This window comes from Falco naumanni, chromosome 7, assembly GCF_017639655.2.
Source record: "Falco naumanni isolate bFalNau1 chromosome 7, bFalNau1.pat, whole genome shotgun sequence".
NCBI classification, from domain to species: domain Eukaryota; kingdom Metazoa; phylum Chordata; class Aves; order Falconiformes; family Falconidae; genus Falco; species Falco naumanni.
In genome coordinates this window covers 64,596,161-64,610,707 of record NC_054060.1, presented here as the reverse complement: position 1 = coordinate 64,610,707, position 14,547 = coordinate 64,596,161, and the positions used below count along the sequence as shown (strand labels likewise).

At 48.3% G+C, this 14,547-nt stretch overlaps 1 protein-coding gene across 1 annotated transcript in view; it reads right to left on the bottom strand.

The window, feature by feature from the left end:
• ESRRB (estrogen related receptor beta) overlaps positions 1 to 14,547 on the bottom strand; it is an 87,939-nt gene that overhangs the window by 9,788 nt on the left and 63,604 nt on the right. Inside the window, exons 4-6 of the mRNA XM_040601382.1 lie at positions 8,017 to 8,127; positions 7,204 to 7,365; positions 579 to 848 (exon numbers count right to left, since the gene is read on the bottom strand). Coding sequence (XP_040457316.1) covers positions 579 to 848; positions 7,204 to 7,365; positions 8,017 to 8,127 — 543 coding nt within the window. The remainder of the gene's footprint in view (positions 1 to 578; positions 849 to 7,203; positions 7,366 to 8,016; positions 8,128 to 14,547) is intronic.

Sequence of the window (14,547 nt, the reverse complement as noted above, 5' to 3'; positions counted from 1 at the left end):
CTTCACAAGAAGAAACAGAACAGACAACACAGGCTGCTGCTGGCACATCTTACCCTCCACCATCCAGAGCCACAGTCTCCCAGTTAAAAGGGGATTCAGTGTCTTCAGTGTCTGTGGTCACTGAACATCTCCAGGACAGGGCCAGGCAGCCCCAACCTGCTGTGGGGGACTGTGGGATTTGAAATTGGGACGAGGGTTTCCCTGTTTGCTGTAACTGACCAACACTACAAAGGTGGATGCAGGCATGGCCCACATCCCCTTTTCTGAACTACGGCACCGCAGTCAGCTTGCTAGTGCAGAAGGGCTCCACAGCCTTTCTTTTACTGCCAGCAACCAGCAGCCAGCCCATCCCTGCCTAGTTCCACTCCCTAACACAGGGCCAGAGCACAAGTGGGGCTTTAGCAGCAGCAGCAAACCTCCTTCCTCCCTGCTCCCCAGCTCAGGTCCTGCTCTGTGGACAGAGAAGAGCTATGAGGGTGTCAACACTGGCAGAGCACAGTCTTGTGCTCCTCCCAGGGCAGATAACAGCATGGGCCTTGACTCCGTGACTTGCAAGGCTGGCTGGGCCAGGGCTGTACCTGAATTGGCGAGGGCCAGAGCTTTGAGTGTCACAAACTCCTCCTTTTCCACCTTAAGCTTCTTGTAGCGGCGCACCAGTTGTAGGATGGCCAGGTAGAGCTCCAGCAGCCCCGTCAGACGAGAGTGCTCTTCATCCATGATGTAGTCCTCAGCATAGACGAGCTTGTCCTCGTACGGCAGGGAGCGGTACACAATGCCCAGGATGAGGATTTCCATCCAAGCACTCTGCAGGAGGCTCATCTGGTCCCCAAGGGAGAGGTTGGAGAACCCTGACAGGGCAAAAGACAAGCAGGGTAAAAAGGGTGTGCAGCAAAGCCTCTAGGAGCCTGGGGTCCTTAGCTGCCCTGGGATTCAGCCCAAGCACTCTTCCCCCATTAGACCACTGCTTTCAGAAAAAAACCCAAAACCACCACCAAACTTTGTAAAGTGCCCCTGTCTCTGCGGCAATCAGCACACGTGGTCCTTACCCTTCTCTCCGCTCCCACATACAGCCTCACACAGGAGTTCCGATGCTCTGACCATGTTTATGTCAACCCAAGGTTAATGAGAACCTCTTTTCGATGACCTCTGCTGCTTCTATAGCAGCAACTGTTTTGTATCACATTGTCCTGCTCGCTGTTCTTCTGTAGTTTTGTACTGCAGCCTATTTAGTGTGCCCCAGCTGACTGAAAAGCAGAGAAGAGCTCCAGATGGCAGAAAAGAGGGCTTCTGATGGGACGGGAGGGAATGAGACAGGCCTGAATTACAGACCTCATTTTGGCCAACATGAGAAGGTCCTGCCACAACAGATCACCGAAATACATTCAAAAGTTGAATACATTTGTGAATAGAATCCTCGTCTACTCATCACTCCCTGAGCGCCACACCATCAGCTTTCTGTACCTCACAGCCAACAACCCTACCCAGTGTCAAAAATACCTTTATGGTGCCATACAAATACCTAAATTGCTGCCAACCCCAGTAGCAATGAAGCCAGCACGCAGCAGTGAACCAAGTCATTCTCCCCAAACACAGAAAGAAGCAATCACCAGCTGGAGATAGACCCTGACAGCCCCAGAGCCCACTAGAGAAAAGGGAGAGGACAAAACACAGAAGCTTTAAGAGGGGGGAGAGAAAAAAAAAAGAAAAAGTGCATGGGAAGGAAAGCTGTGTCTGTTATGTCCTCTGTACCAGGTACCTCTGTACCCTGAAGGCCAGACCATGACAGACCCTGAGAGATGGGTACTGTGCAACAGCCGTTACAGACAGGGATGCCAAGCAGACTGTGTTGGTCCCATCTAGGCAGCTTCTGCCCACCACTGACAAACAGGAACTGTGCTTTTTTGGCAGCCTCTTCCATCTAAAGGTTCCCAGGGCTGTGAGATGGGCCCTCCGGTGGTGGTGACGATTGTGTTGGGGCAATGCTCCACCAGCCTCCCCTGGCAGTTTTCTCCCCAGAAGCTTAATAAGCATCCGGGCACACCAAGAGGCTCGTGAGCTCATTAGCCTCTTGAGAGCTCATTAGCCTCTGTGCAGGAGCCTCCCAGCCCCGCCGGCTGTGTACTAGGCTCAGCAGGACTCCTTTATCCAACAGCCCTCCCTGCTCACAGTTCTTGGCCCCACATCAGGGCCTAGGTAACCAGCCACCATGATGATCATTTGATTTCTCTTGTTATCAAGTTGGCAATTAACAAAAGAGCTGATGATTGCTATATTGACTGAGTGTGGGTTCTCTTTTTTCTATCTGCACTATCTCGGCTGGGGAAGGGAAGGCAGAAGAGTGGGTTAGTGGTATTTATTTATCACTACGCCATGTTTTGTGTTTGTGTTGCCAGGGGAAGCAAAGGGTGATAATGGCCTGGCAGCCCTTGGACATCCAATTTCCCTTATCAGGCCACTGAATAGAAAAGAGGCCCCAGGCCACATTAATTAACAGATACCAATCAGCTGTCACGTGTTGTGTGTGCAAAGTCTGAGGGGAGCAGTGGGTGGGAGGGAAGAATCAATAAACCATTGGGGAGGAGTGCCAGAGGGAACAGCTAAAGAGAGTGTTGGCTACTAGGGAGAAGAGCTGCACATCCAGCTGCATGACTGTGAGATTGATTCCTGCACAGCACAGCCTGTGCTCCATACAGCCCTGCACCTGGTGAATCCCATCCCTTGCTCAGGCCGCGAGTACTTCAGGGTGTTCCATCCTTTGCCTCACCCTTCTGCCCCTTACCTCCTGCAGCTGGTACTGTGCTGCTCCTGAATGCAGCCCTTCTGACCGAGTCCAAGCGCAGGCTGATGCAGCTTGGGATCCTGTCTCCCTGAGTCTGCTTGCTGCCCAGGGAACTGAAGAGGTGAGCCCTGAGACAGGGGTAACAGTGCTGTGCACAGCCACGGTCACAGTCTCTAGCACCTGGAATCTCTCCTTTGGTTCCCCCCTCTCCCAGAACTGACCACAGAGAACAGCCCAGCATTTAGGCTGCTGCCTTAAGTCCAGTTTCTGGGTCAGTCATGGGGCCTTTCTGCATCTTCATTCCCCATCTGGATTACAAAAGGGGTTATGCCATCACCTCACTGCAGTCTGCCAATGAAATCTGTTACAGATTGAGAAACAGTCATGTAGTAGAGTGAGAGGATCCAGGACAGACATAGCTCACCCTTTTCTGCTAGATAACAAAGTAGAAGAATTGACTTAACCCTAGCAGCAGCCTGTACGTCCCACATCTCTTGTTAATCACCCTTTCCCAGAGGCAGTTATGGCAGGTGGGAGCACGAGAGAGACCACGCTTTACCTTGTGCCAAGAACAGAAGAGCCGGCTGCAATTGCCCTACCCACCTGGGAAAGCCCCTTGCCAGAAGCACTCCCAGGTAGCCAACTCCAGCTCTGACAGGTGGGCATAAGGGAGGGAGTGCTGCAGTGCCAAGCCTGGACTTGGAACGTCTGACAGAATCAGGACCCCTTTCCTCCAGTGTTTACACATGTAGAATGCGAGGGCTGGAGGACTGTGCCTGTGTCACCACAGTCTGCACAGATGTCATGTTTAACCCCAGCTGGCAACTAAGTACCACGCAGCTGCTTGCTGACTCCCCGACCTGGCCCCTGCAGTGGGATGGGGAGGACAGTTGGGGAAAAAGGTAAATCCTGTGGGTTAAGAACAATTTAATAATTGAAATAATATATAATAATAATAACAATTGTAATGAAGAGGAGAAAGGAATAAAACCCAAGGGGAAAAAAACCCAAGTGATGCACAATACAACTGCAGACAATGTCCCGCCAGTCCCCGAGGAGCAATCAGCAGCCCCCAGCCAACTGCCCCCAGTTAATATACCGAGCACGATGCTCTATGGTATGGAATATCCCTCTGGCTACTTTGGGTCAGCTGTCCTCTCTGTGTTCTTGTGCTCTCCAACCTCCTAGTGGCAAGGCCTGGAAAGCTTAAGTCCTTGACTTAGTACAAACATTACTTAACAACAACTAAAAACATCAGTGTGTCACCAACATTATTCTCATACTAAATCCAAAACACAGCACCGTACTAGTTACTGAGAAGAAAACTAACTCTATCCCAGCCAAATCCAGGACAACAGGAAAGGGAAAATCATATAACCCAGGGTTTCCCATGCAGGTAGCATTTGCTCCCATGAGATCAGAAAAGGTAAATGCTAATTTCACCTGGCCAAAATCACAGGCTTGCTATTATAGGTTTGTAACACCGGAGAACCTCTAGTTGTGAAATTCAACTGCCTTGTCATCTTACAGTTCCTGGGAATTGCTAGAGCCCCGCTCTTTTGCATTCCTGAGCTGTCTGATGGCACAGCATCCATAAAGTGCCCTTAGCGATCTGTTTCTTGCTGCTTTTCTCAGGTCTGATCCTGAAAGGTGCTGAATGCTCCGCTGCCATCCCTAGGGTACCAAAAGAGGAGCCTCTGTCTCCAGCACAGAGCTGCATGCGTGTTTCCCTCCTTCCCAAATGCAGGTTGAGAAAAGCTGCTTTATTTTCAACAGCTGATGTGACATTCAGGTTTCTTTTTTTGTGATTTTTTAAAAAAATTATTTATTTCATTGGTTTGGCAGTGGGAGCTCCCAGAATTTTTTTTTAAAAAAGTCACATAATTTGTGGCAAGTGGAGTTCATAATCTGTTAATTTATTATCATTTCTGTCATCCTGGAGGGCCATTAACAGAGGTAATAAAGGGAGATGTAATTATAGGATCTGAGGCCACTCCAGACACAGCTGCTGTCACTCCACTTGCCATATTTCATTCTGTGCTAGTACTATCGTCTTCCTAGTGAAAGCAGCACAACAGCTACCCTGGGAGAGCCTTCATCGTCACCCCTCGAGAGAAGTCTTGACTCCCTGCATCACACACGAAGAAAAGGCTGATGCTGTTCAAAGACAATTAGCACAGGGGAGAGGAAGAGTAGGGGGCGGGGGGGCACTCATACTGAAGGAGACAACTTCACATTGGTTAAGACCAGCTTTTGAGCTAATGGCTAATAAGGCTATTGAGCTAATAAAATTTGCTAAACACCATTAAATCACGCTTTCCTGTTATCATAGGAAAGTGTCTTTAAGCTTACCTGATTTAATTTGCTAACACTGTGGGGCAGAAGTTTGTACCAACACCTGGGGCATGGAAAATCTAGACACCTGGCAGCCTCCTGGCCCTGCCCTGCTCTGCCCCCTTGCTGCCTAACTCAGTATGTTTCATACTTGTTTCGGAACTACAGGGTATTTTGTTCCATTTTTATGAACTGTCTCTTATTATGTTGGTTTCTTGGTACTGCTCCCTTGTGTAATGATCCCTGAGCTCTCTCCTGTGCACACAGTCCTGTTATAATACTGCTGCTGGTCTGCACTGTGCCAGGCAGACCTGTTACCTGTTACCATGTTGCAGGGCCTTTGACGGGAAAGGAAAACACACAGAGAAAACTTAGATGATGGCAGGTACGTCTTCCCTTTCAGAAAGGAGAGGAAGAGCCCCTTCCGCAGTGCAGGGATCATCTCTACTACACTCCTGTTCTGGGATAATATCGCCATGGCAGGCTGGAAAACTAGGAACTTGGAGCTGAGCATCCCACGCTCATCCCACAGCCACGAGCTAGGGAACTACGGCAGGGCACCCTATGCAAAGGGAAATAGCCAAGGTTAGAACATACAGTGGCACCACACTGGACAGCCGTAGCAGCTAATTGCATTGCATTAAAATCATTCCCGTTAACACCCCAAGTACTGGGTTAGTAGAGCAATCCAGGCTGAGTTCCCTAATCACCACTGTAACTCCATTTATGATGAATCAGCCCCAGATGGATAATCCCTCCAGATATGCAGATCTCGTGTAAGAAGGGCATCACTGGGATTAACCTCTACTCAGAAATACTGTCCTGAAAAAGTTTCTCCAGGCTTCCATAGTCCCACCACGTAACAGTCCATATTCCATATAACCCAGGAAACCACTAACCCTTGAGTTCCAGGAGAAATACTCCCTCTGAAAAAAGAGGAACAGCCACCACAAAGCCACAAGAGGAGCTACAAAGAGAAACAAAATACATGGGAGAACTAAGCTGTCTGATCACTTGTGCTTAGATGCCTCACCAAACAAGGAAGAACTTAAAGCCAAGAAGCAAAGCAAAAGAATACAGACCCATGCCGTGGATGATACAATGTGCAAATATCTTATGGCTGAGCATCAGATATTCTCCTGACACAAGGCAGGCAGAAGGAGACAGCTGTAGTGAGCTGTTCATAGTGAGCATCTGAAACAGTCTTTGGAAAGCATCTGTGTAAACCCCAAGGACATACCGTAAGTTCCCTCTAACCATCTCTACACCCAAATCTAACCTACCTTTTTTTGGCAGGGGCTAGGGAAAACTAGAGAGTCAGTGCATTTTCCCTTCCCAGTCCAAATCTTTGTCCTCAGAACCCCCTTGAGGGCCATGTCTGCTCCTTCAGCCTGGCTCTATCCTACCTGCAGGTGAGAGACACTTGCTATGTCCCTCAATCACACAGGCACTCACCAGATACAGTCAGTGAGCCTTCTGAGGCCAGTCAGATCGCTAATAAGTTGTCCTCATTATTTGTCAGCACAGAAGCCTCGAGATTCACTGACAGTAGTGAGTATGCCCTCTATCGCAATGGAATGTGTTCTGTGGTGAATCCAGTATGACAAAAGCTCTCCCGAGGCCGGGTGAGAATGCCTGTTACAGACAGGGTGTGTACCTGCCTTCCTTTTATTACCAGTAAACTCCACTCACTGCCATAAGATTTACTCACCTATAAACACAACAGACCTAGGCCATGCTGATGTAGTGCAACATCACTGAAGTCCGCTGTACCATCCCAAGGGCTGTTTCCCAAGTGCTTTTGCTGTGCCACTTGATGCCAGGCACAACCGAGAACTTTATCACAGTTCAAAGTCTTCTGCATAATCCCAGGGCACATGCATATATAGGCATCAATGTATGCACCTACACCACAGGCTATATTGGAGTTTGTTACCAATGAGAGCTCATCACAAGCAGTCTTCTGTGACAGCAATTTCTACCCATCACTATACGTAAAAATCCTGGTTGAAGGCAGAACTGGTAAGCACAGTGATAAATAATAGCTCCCTTTGCTGTTCATGCGTACGCCCTTGTAACTCCCCGTTTACCTGGGATGTGCTTTGCCCAGCCAATGATCACGACCAGTTCCCTGTCTGCCAGGTCACAGAGGGTTGTCAGGGCTTTGATGTCACTCTCCGGCATGGTTGGATCAGGCATGGCATAAATCTTCTCTGGCTCAGCCACCAGCAAGTGGGAGACGATCTTAGTCACTGCACATTTTAAAGGAGAAGTTGTTGTGGGATCTCTCATAATGTAAGGTGTCGTAACAGCCCTTTCTAGAAGGACCTTTGGGGGAACATACACGACTGACTTTAATGCCTAGAGGACCTCAGGAATGGGTTTGGTCACAACAGGAGACTACACTGCAGCTACACAAGCTGTAGTGATCTGCCTGCGCAGAACCAGCTCTGTACAGGGATGACAAAAGTAGGAAGCGACTGTAAGGTTGTCAGCCATTGTCTCAGGTATGTCCAGTAAGGGCAGGAGGAGGCAGGAATAATCAGTTGGTGGAATGTGGAAAAGTTTAGAGAACTATGGGGAGTATGGAAGACAGAAATCAGCGTGGGACCAGTTTTGTTCACATAGCTTGGATACAGGAAAAGATCAGAATATCACTAAATGGATTTCCATAATCTTCTAGAAAAGGTCTGGTATTTAAACCCTAGGTACAATGAATACAGCACTAGGCTGTGCCTTGCTGTACCTGATCTACCTCTGCACTATGATCATAAGGAAAAAATCCTAGTGCTGGCAACTGATACGGGAATCAAGTGACAGCTGCTCTACTGTACATTTTGGGAGACTAATAAAAAGAAACTTAGTGGTTGCTCAACAGGCCACAATTCAAGACCAATACGTACGTGGCTTTTTAGCTGGGGGAGGGATCTGTAAGCTCAGATAAGTGCTACTCTCAGAATCAAGTCTCCTCTTGTATTTCTGACGGCCTCCACGGACTCGATCCAGACGAACACCTGCAGGTAAACCAAGATAAATCCTCATGATTCTGTAGTGCCACAGGGAACCTTGACATGCAGATGCTAAGATTTGCTAAGTAAGACATTCCCCACACTCCAGGGAGCTTCCCTCTCCCAAACACTTGAGCTCTCAGCTGAACCCAGCAGTCCCAATAATACCAGCTAGACTGCCTCCAGCTCTAACCATGCCGCTGTGAGCTTTTCTTTTATTCAAAACATTAATGAAGACAGAAATTAACCCGTTCCAACTCTTGAATCATCATCAATCTGATGGCAAATGAAAAGCTTCAGACCTCAATGCCCTCTAGATGATCTTGCTTTTAAAAAGAAAGACTTTAAATGTCAATCAAACCTGCAGTTATAAAAATAAGCTTTTAGATTGTTCCTAAAAATGAGAAGTTAAATGTTCTGTGACCTCTCACTGTTTGTATTTGAAAAAAGTGACCTATAGCAAATAGATTATGAACTGTGAATTCAACAAAGATGTTTCAGCCTTGATCAAGTAAAGCAACTGTAATAAAAGTAGAACACAAATAAATGGAAACAACCTCTACTACAATAAAGCAATGATAAAGCTGAAGTAGGGAGACACTGAAGAATTTGCTGCAGCTCTGTCAAAACACAGTCAATCAAACTGCAAATAGTGCATTGAAAACAGCTCCCAGTGACTGGGAAGCACCAGTGACTGTCACCATGCAAAAAACCATAGCAGCATCAACAGACCAGGAACAGCAGCTGAATTGCTGTATTAGTAAAAAATACAATGTTAAAACCAAATTGTGATAAAAGCCATAGATTTTTGTCCAATTGTCAGTTATTTCTGGCCAGCCACATTGTCTCTAGTAATCAGTTCCTGAAAGTAACTCAGTCTTTCTGGGAGAAACAGCTATCGCAAAAAAAAAAAAAAATTCAATGTAAATGTAGGAGCATTCAAACAGAATACAAATTTGAATTTACACTATACAAGCACTTCCTTAGAAACACATGAGCTTATTTAGTCTGATCACAGGAACCAATTATGTGATACACTTACTAATCACATTGAGCCATTAATATTTTGCAATCAATCCACTACATAAACATAAACAACTAAAAGCAAACACTCCAGGTCAGTTTTGAAGTGATGCTTTTTGAACAACTTGTACACCTGAAAAACCCGTCAGTCTGCTGACAAATATTCTACCCTAGGAAGAAGCACATGTCTGTCACACTGTGCATTTCAATGCCACGTTTGCTTACTGTGTCATGTAACAGAGTGTAATGCCCACACCAGCTCCACGTGAAACCCTTACTTGCCCCAACACCTAGATCCTGACACTCCTCGTGGCTGGAGCACCCAAACCAGCTTGACAGACAGACAATACCAACAGCCCCCCAGCAGCAAGAATAAGCAACACCAACCAGGCCCACAGCACTCGGTTACAGTTACACGTCTGACAGCAAAATCTCTGTGACAGTAGCAACACCCACCTGGAGGTCCAGGGGGCATTACCTGTAAGTCATGGTGTGTGGCGACAGAGTCTCATAGGCATGATATTACTAATGCTATATAGCTACTTCCTTTTAAAAGTCCTGCTGCTCCTGTTGAGCAGAAGCAGGAATGAGCAGGCCTGGAGGTCTCCAGAGCAAAGGAATTGCTGTTGCAAGTGGCTGCTGTGGGAGGACGGCAGACACTGAAGATGTAAAGACATGAAGCTGAATAGGTGAACTCAGATCACAGAGTAATTTCCTGCCCCGTTTTCTTTTCTGACTCTATGTGGAGAATTCACTGACATCCCTAAGCATAAGTATCACCTTTCTCCTCCATTACACGGTAGTGTTTCTAAAAATGCTGCCCATTGCTTCTTTTACCTCCATTCTCAGCAGCAGGTAGCCTGTGGGCAAGACTCCTTCCTGGGAGCCCCAACATGTTCCAGAGAGTGATTCCAGAAAGGGCAGCCAGGGAATTGCAAACCTGAGATTATCTGGAGAGATCCCTGAGGAACAGCACTAATAAAGTCCTGGATGAAGCAGGAAACTTTGATTTTCACCTACTATTTCTTTCCCTTTATCAAAGTGCCCTGGTTTCTGAAGAAAGATGATGTCTATTCCATGCTCTGCTGAATGAACAGCACCTACCTATAAGCCAGGAGAGGAGGGAGAGACACAAATTTCAGGAACTGCCAGTAAACAAAGGAACTAGATGTGAAAATTCAAAGGGTCGGGAATACACTATTTAAAGGTCATGAAGGAATCCAGAACAGGCTGCAGGACTTCAGGCCTGAATCTCAGCTCCACAGGACCCTTGCATAAGCAGAGTCACAGAGGGGTCCATTCCCTCACGCCAGCGGGCAGGAGGATGCAGTGCTGCAGAGAGATGCCATTCTCAGCCCAGGAGAAGACAACACACAGCCCTCCAGGACGCTTTCACCATGCAGTTTGATAAGCATCAGGGAGGGTGGTCTGGGAGGGGTAAGGAAGAAATGGGGGAAGGAGCTCATTCCCTTCTCCCAAGGAGAAGCTCCAGTGCTTGGCAGAGGGATGGCTGCACAGGTTGCAGCAGTATTAGGGACCCTCAATCAGATTATAAGGACACAAAAGACTTAAGTGCATTAAAAAAAGATGAGAGACACACTGAGAGATTTACCCTCCATCCCTCCTTCTGTCGCTGAGTAGATAGAGGTCTGTTTGCCCAAGGACTTTGGCTTGTTAATTTTGAACAAGTGTTTGTCCTCTTGTTCCCCATCCTGTGTGACACTCCTTGAGGCAAATGTTTTCAATCAGCATTTGCAGAGCCACTACTGTACCCTGTTGTCACCGCTCCAGCCACAGAGCCAGTGAATAGGCTGACCCTTGCATAGCACATCCCAGAGCCAGTTGCTGAGTGCAGCGAGCTGCAGGTGCTACAGCAAACAAAAGCGTTTCAACCCCCTAAGTCCCTGCCGTTGACACTCCAGATATCAGCATCATGGCAAAATCCCTTCCCCAAAGATCTGACAGCCTAATAGGTCACGCCTAGATGGAGGGAAAGGGCATAGCCAAAAATCAGGACGCGGTACTGAGCTGTGATATTCAGGTGCCTTGTTAATGCCTGCTGTTCTGCTTTGGTTTCCTCGGTGGCTGGTTTTAAGATAGGCAGGCTGGTTACAGTGCAGCTCTGAAAGGGACACTAAAGGACATTAAAATGGAATGGGGAGGTGCAGTGGGTGAGCTCAGAGAAGCAGCATGAAGGAAAGCACTGAGCAGAGAAGAAATGAAGGGGAATGTAAACTGAGATATGAATGGAAGTGAGAGAGTGTGAGGAGAAGGGAGATCAAAGAAAGAGGGCTGGAGCAAGCCTGAGTGGCACACCCACTGTAATCCCAAGGGCGGATTTCACACCAAATATGCAGCCACCTGAACTTCTAACTGCAAGGTGCAGTGGCCACTTACGAGATGCAGCTGGTCTGTACTGACAACTCTTACACAGGATTTGGTGCCAACAGCCTGACAACAAGACAGCAGCAAGAGAAAGCGGTTGCCTTCCAGCTTCTGCACAAATCCATTTCTCGCATGGGCCACAACTGGCCAGTTCCCAGGAGAGAAGGCACTTGTCCTACAAAACCGGCACCACCGTAGGCACTCTTGGACCCCCCGCCTCGATAGTATCAGCAAGGAAGGGCTGCTAGAGCAGTAAAGAAGGGAGGGCTTACATACATAATGTGAGATGCAACGGTACAGGGCAAAGTTTGGGAAGTATCACCCCTTCATAACTTACCTTTCTGACAGCTGCTTCTTCGCCAATGAAGCCTATCTGTGCCGGGACATCCTCTCTCCTCCCACTCCCGCGTTGCAAGGAAGTGCTGCTGTTCACTGAATCTTGAATCTCGTTACCTTTCGAGGGACCCTGCATAAGGTTCCTGGCACCATCTGACCTTCATAGAGCTGACCCTGGTGTCCGCCACAGGGACTGAGTCCCAGCCCCCCGGCAGCATGCTCTCAGCTCCCCAGCCTGAGCCGCCTCTGACCTGACAGGGAGGACCGCAGGGCCAGGCCTTGTGCAGGAATTTTCGGCTCAGCATCCTGCTTGGGGTAGGGCTGTCAGTTTTCTAAGCGTCCTGTGGGTGCCACTCGTGTTCCAAGCGCTCTTGCAGAGAGGTCTGTGCCAGCACCAAGCCTCTGCAGTGGGAGAGCTGATCTGCTGATCTGTTCAAGCTCCCTGCATTTCTCTGACATGCCCCTTGGAGAGACGTCTGCCCGACAACTTTGGGATCAGATGTCCCCTTGCTGACTTGATAACATCAGGCTTTGGGTTTTTTTTCTTAATGGAAGTAAAATAATTCCAGCTTTTTTTAAAAGCTGGACCCAAGCCGAGTCTGTCGGAAGTAAAAATAGCCGAGTATGCAGAGGCGACAGCACACGGAGTCAGGTTTAGTTTCTCTTTTATTTTCTGGGGACTAAAAATACTCTTAAAAGCTCTGTGAAGCTAAGCCCTGGCCAGTGGGAAATGCAGTCTAGGCCCAATATCAGCTGTCGAGTCAAATTACTAGCCTCACCTCACCTGCCACTGAGTCTTATCACATGCCCATGAACTGATAGGAACAGAAATCTCTATCTTGCCAACAAAGCTAACGGAGGAGCCAAGCTACAGGGTTTGCACAGTACAATATGTGTCTAGACCAAGAAGGACACAACCAAAGGGAACACAGGGCAAGTGCTGGCCAGGGAGCAATGCCCACAGGGCTGCTTCTGCTGAGCTTCCCTGATACACCAGTCAAGTCCTGTGCCTGCTGTCCACCTAATCCTTGAGCTGCAGTTTGTGCATCAATGCAGCCTGCTTGTCCTCCCTGGGTCGGAGCTGTGGTGGTGCTCTGTAGCTAACAGAGATGCCCCTGTCCCCAGGAGCTGCGGTCTAAAGTACATGAATTGGCATGGCCCAAGGAAGCTGGAAGGTGTAGGTGAAGAGCAGAGAAGAAAGAGAGAAGGGTAGTGCCCAAGGTATCTCCTACAGAATTTCCCTCTCCATTTTTGCTCTGAACTTCAGGAGAGGCAACAGGATGTGGCGATGGGATGAGTGGGCCAGGAGGAAGCCTATCAAGGAAACAGCAGCGGTGACAAATGGAAGTTAGGCTTGCCAAGACGGGGAAAGAAACAGACCATAGGGAAAGGCATCTCTGTTCAATGAGAGTGGAGAGGCTGCAACCTGACTAGGCTCTCTTTTGTTAGAACGCAGAGATTCCAGCATGGGAAGGGGAAAAGACCCCTTTGCACCATTAGGATCTTATACTGCTGCGAAAAGAGGCCAGCCCCTGGAAAATCTGCTGGTAGATGACTGGTGCAATTACCCAACTCATTTGAAACACAGGAAAGCAACTTGAGGGGTGCAGCTCAGCAAGCCTGGGAAAGACACTTGCAATGGAGGGTGGAAAACTAACCTGGGGAGGGGGACAGTGGAGCTGAAAAATCCATCTCCTGCGTTACCAGGGCCTACAGAGAGATTAGATCTGTTCAAGCACAGTGTTGCAGCCTGTTCCACCTTTGATGTTTTCAGGGACATGTTAGTCAGGTAGGAAAGCTCCTTTGCTGTCTGTCTGGCTAAAGAGTCCCTGGACTCGGAGGGACAGGTTAGCCCTGTGATACCTGCTGATGTCTAGTACGAGGTTATCACATGCCTTGAAGCAGTAACACAAGGTCTCCTTGCTCCTCACACACAGAAACACAAGCAGCACATCCCAAGTGGTTGGTTCAAAGCATACAGGCTCTGGTGTAACTTACACAGCTTGCAGACCAGCCCTTCCTCTCTGCCAACGCCAGCTGCATGGCTGCCAGCTCTGGCAAAGGTGTCTCTGCAGCATTAGCCATTGCTGTTTCTCAAATGTACAGCTTCCTTCCTGTGCGGAGCCCTTCTCACCTTTCCCATCAGTCACCCTGGAAAGTCAGGAATTAACCAGAGCTTCAAAGGCACATGGGAATAAAGTACCATGTTCAGCTCTGTAATAACTCCACCACTCAAACACTCAACGCTGTGTTCATGGTCCATGCAAATGTCCTCCTTTGATTGCTTCCCTACTGAACCCTCTAGAACAGTCTGAAGCTGGACAGCAGCTCTATTGGCTATGTCACCCATGGTGGCAACGCCTGCATAGCAGCAGGCTGAGGGACACTGCATGAAAGGAACAGATGCAGGCACAGGCCTGTCAGGAAAAGACCAAGGATGCCTTTCACAAGAGGACCTATAAGATGACAAAGCCCCAGCCCCACTGTCTTTCCAAGAGGTAGTGCTCACAGCTAAACCCCCAAAGGGGTATTTTGCTGCCTAGAGAAACATGTAACCCTAGGTGTGATTTAACCCTCCTTCCTTTAGAATTTGATAGCTCCCTTCTGTGCATCTGGGCTCCCTTGACAGGCAACAGAAAGAAGCAGGGACCTCCACATTCATCTTACTGGCCAAGCACTTAC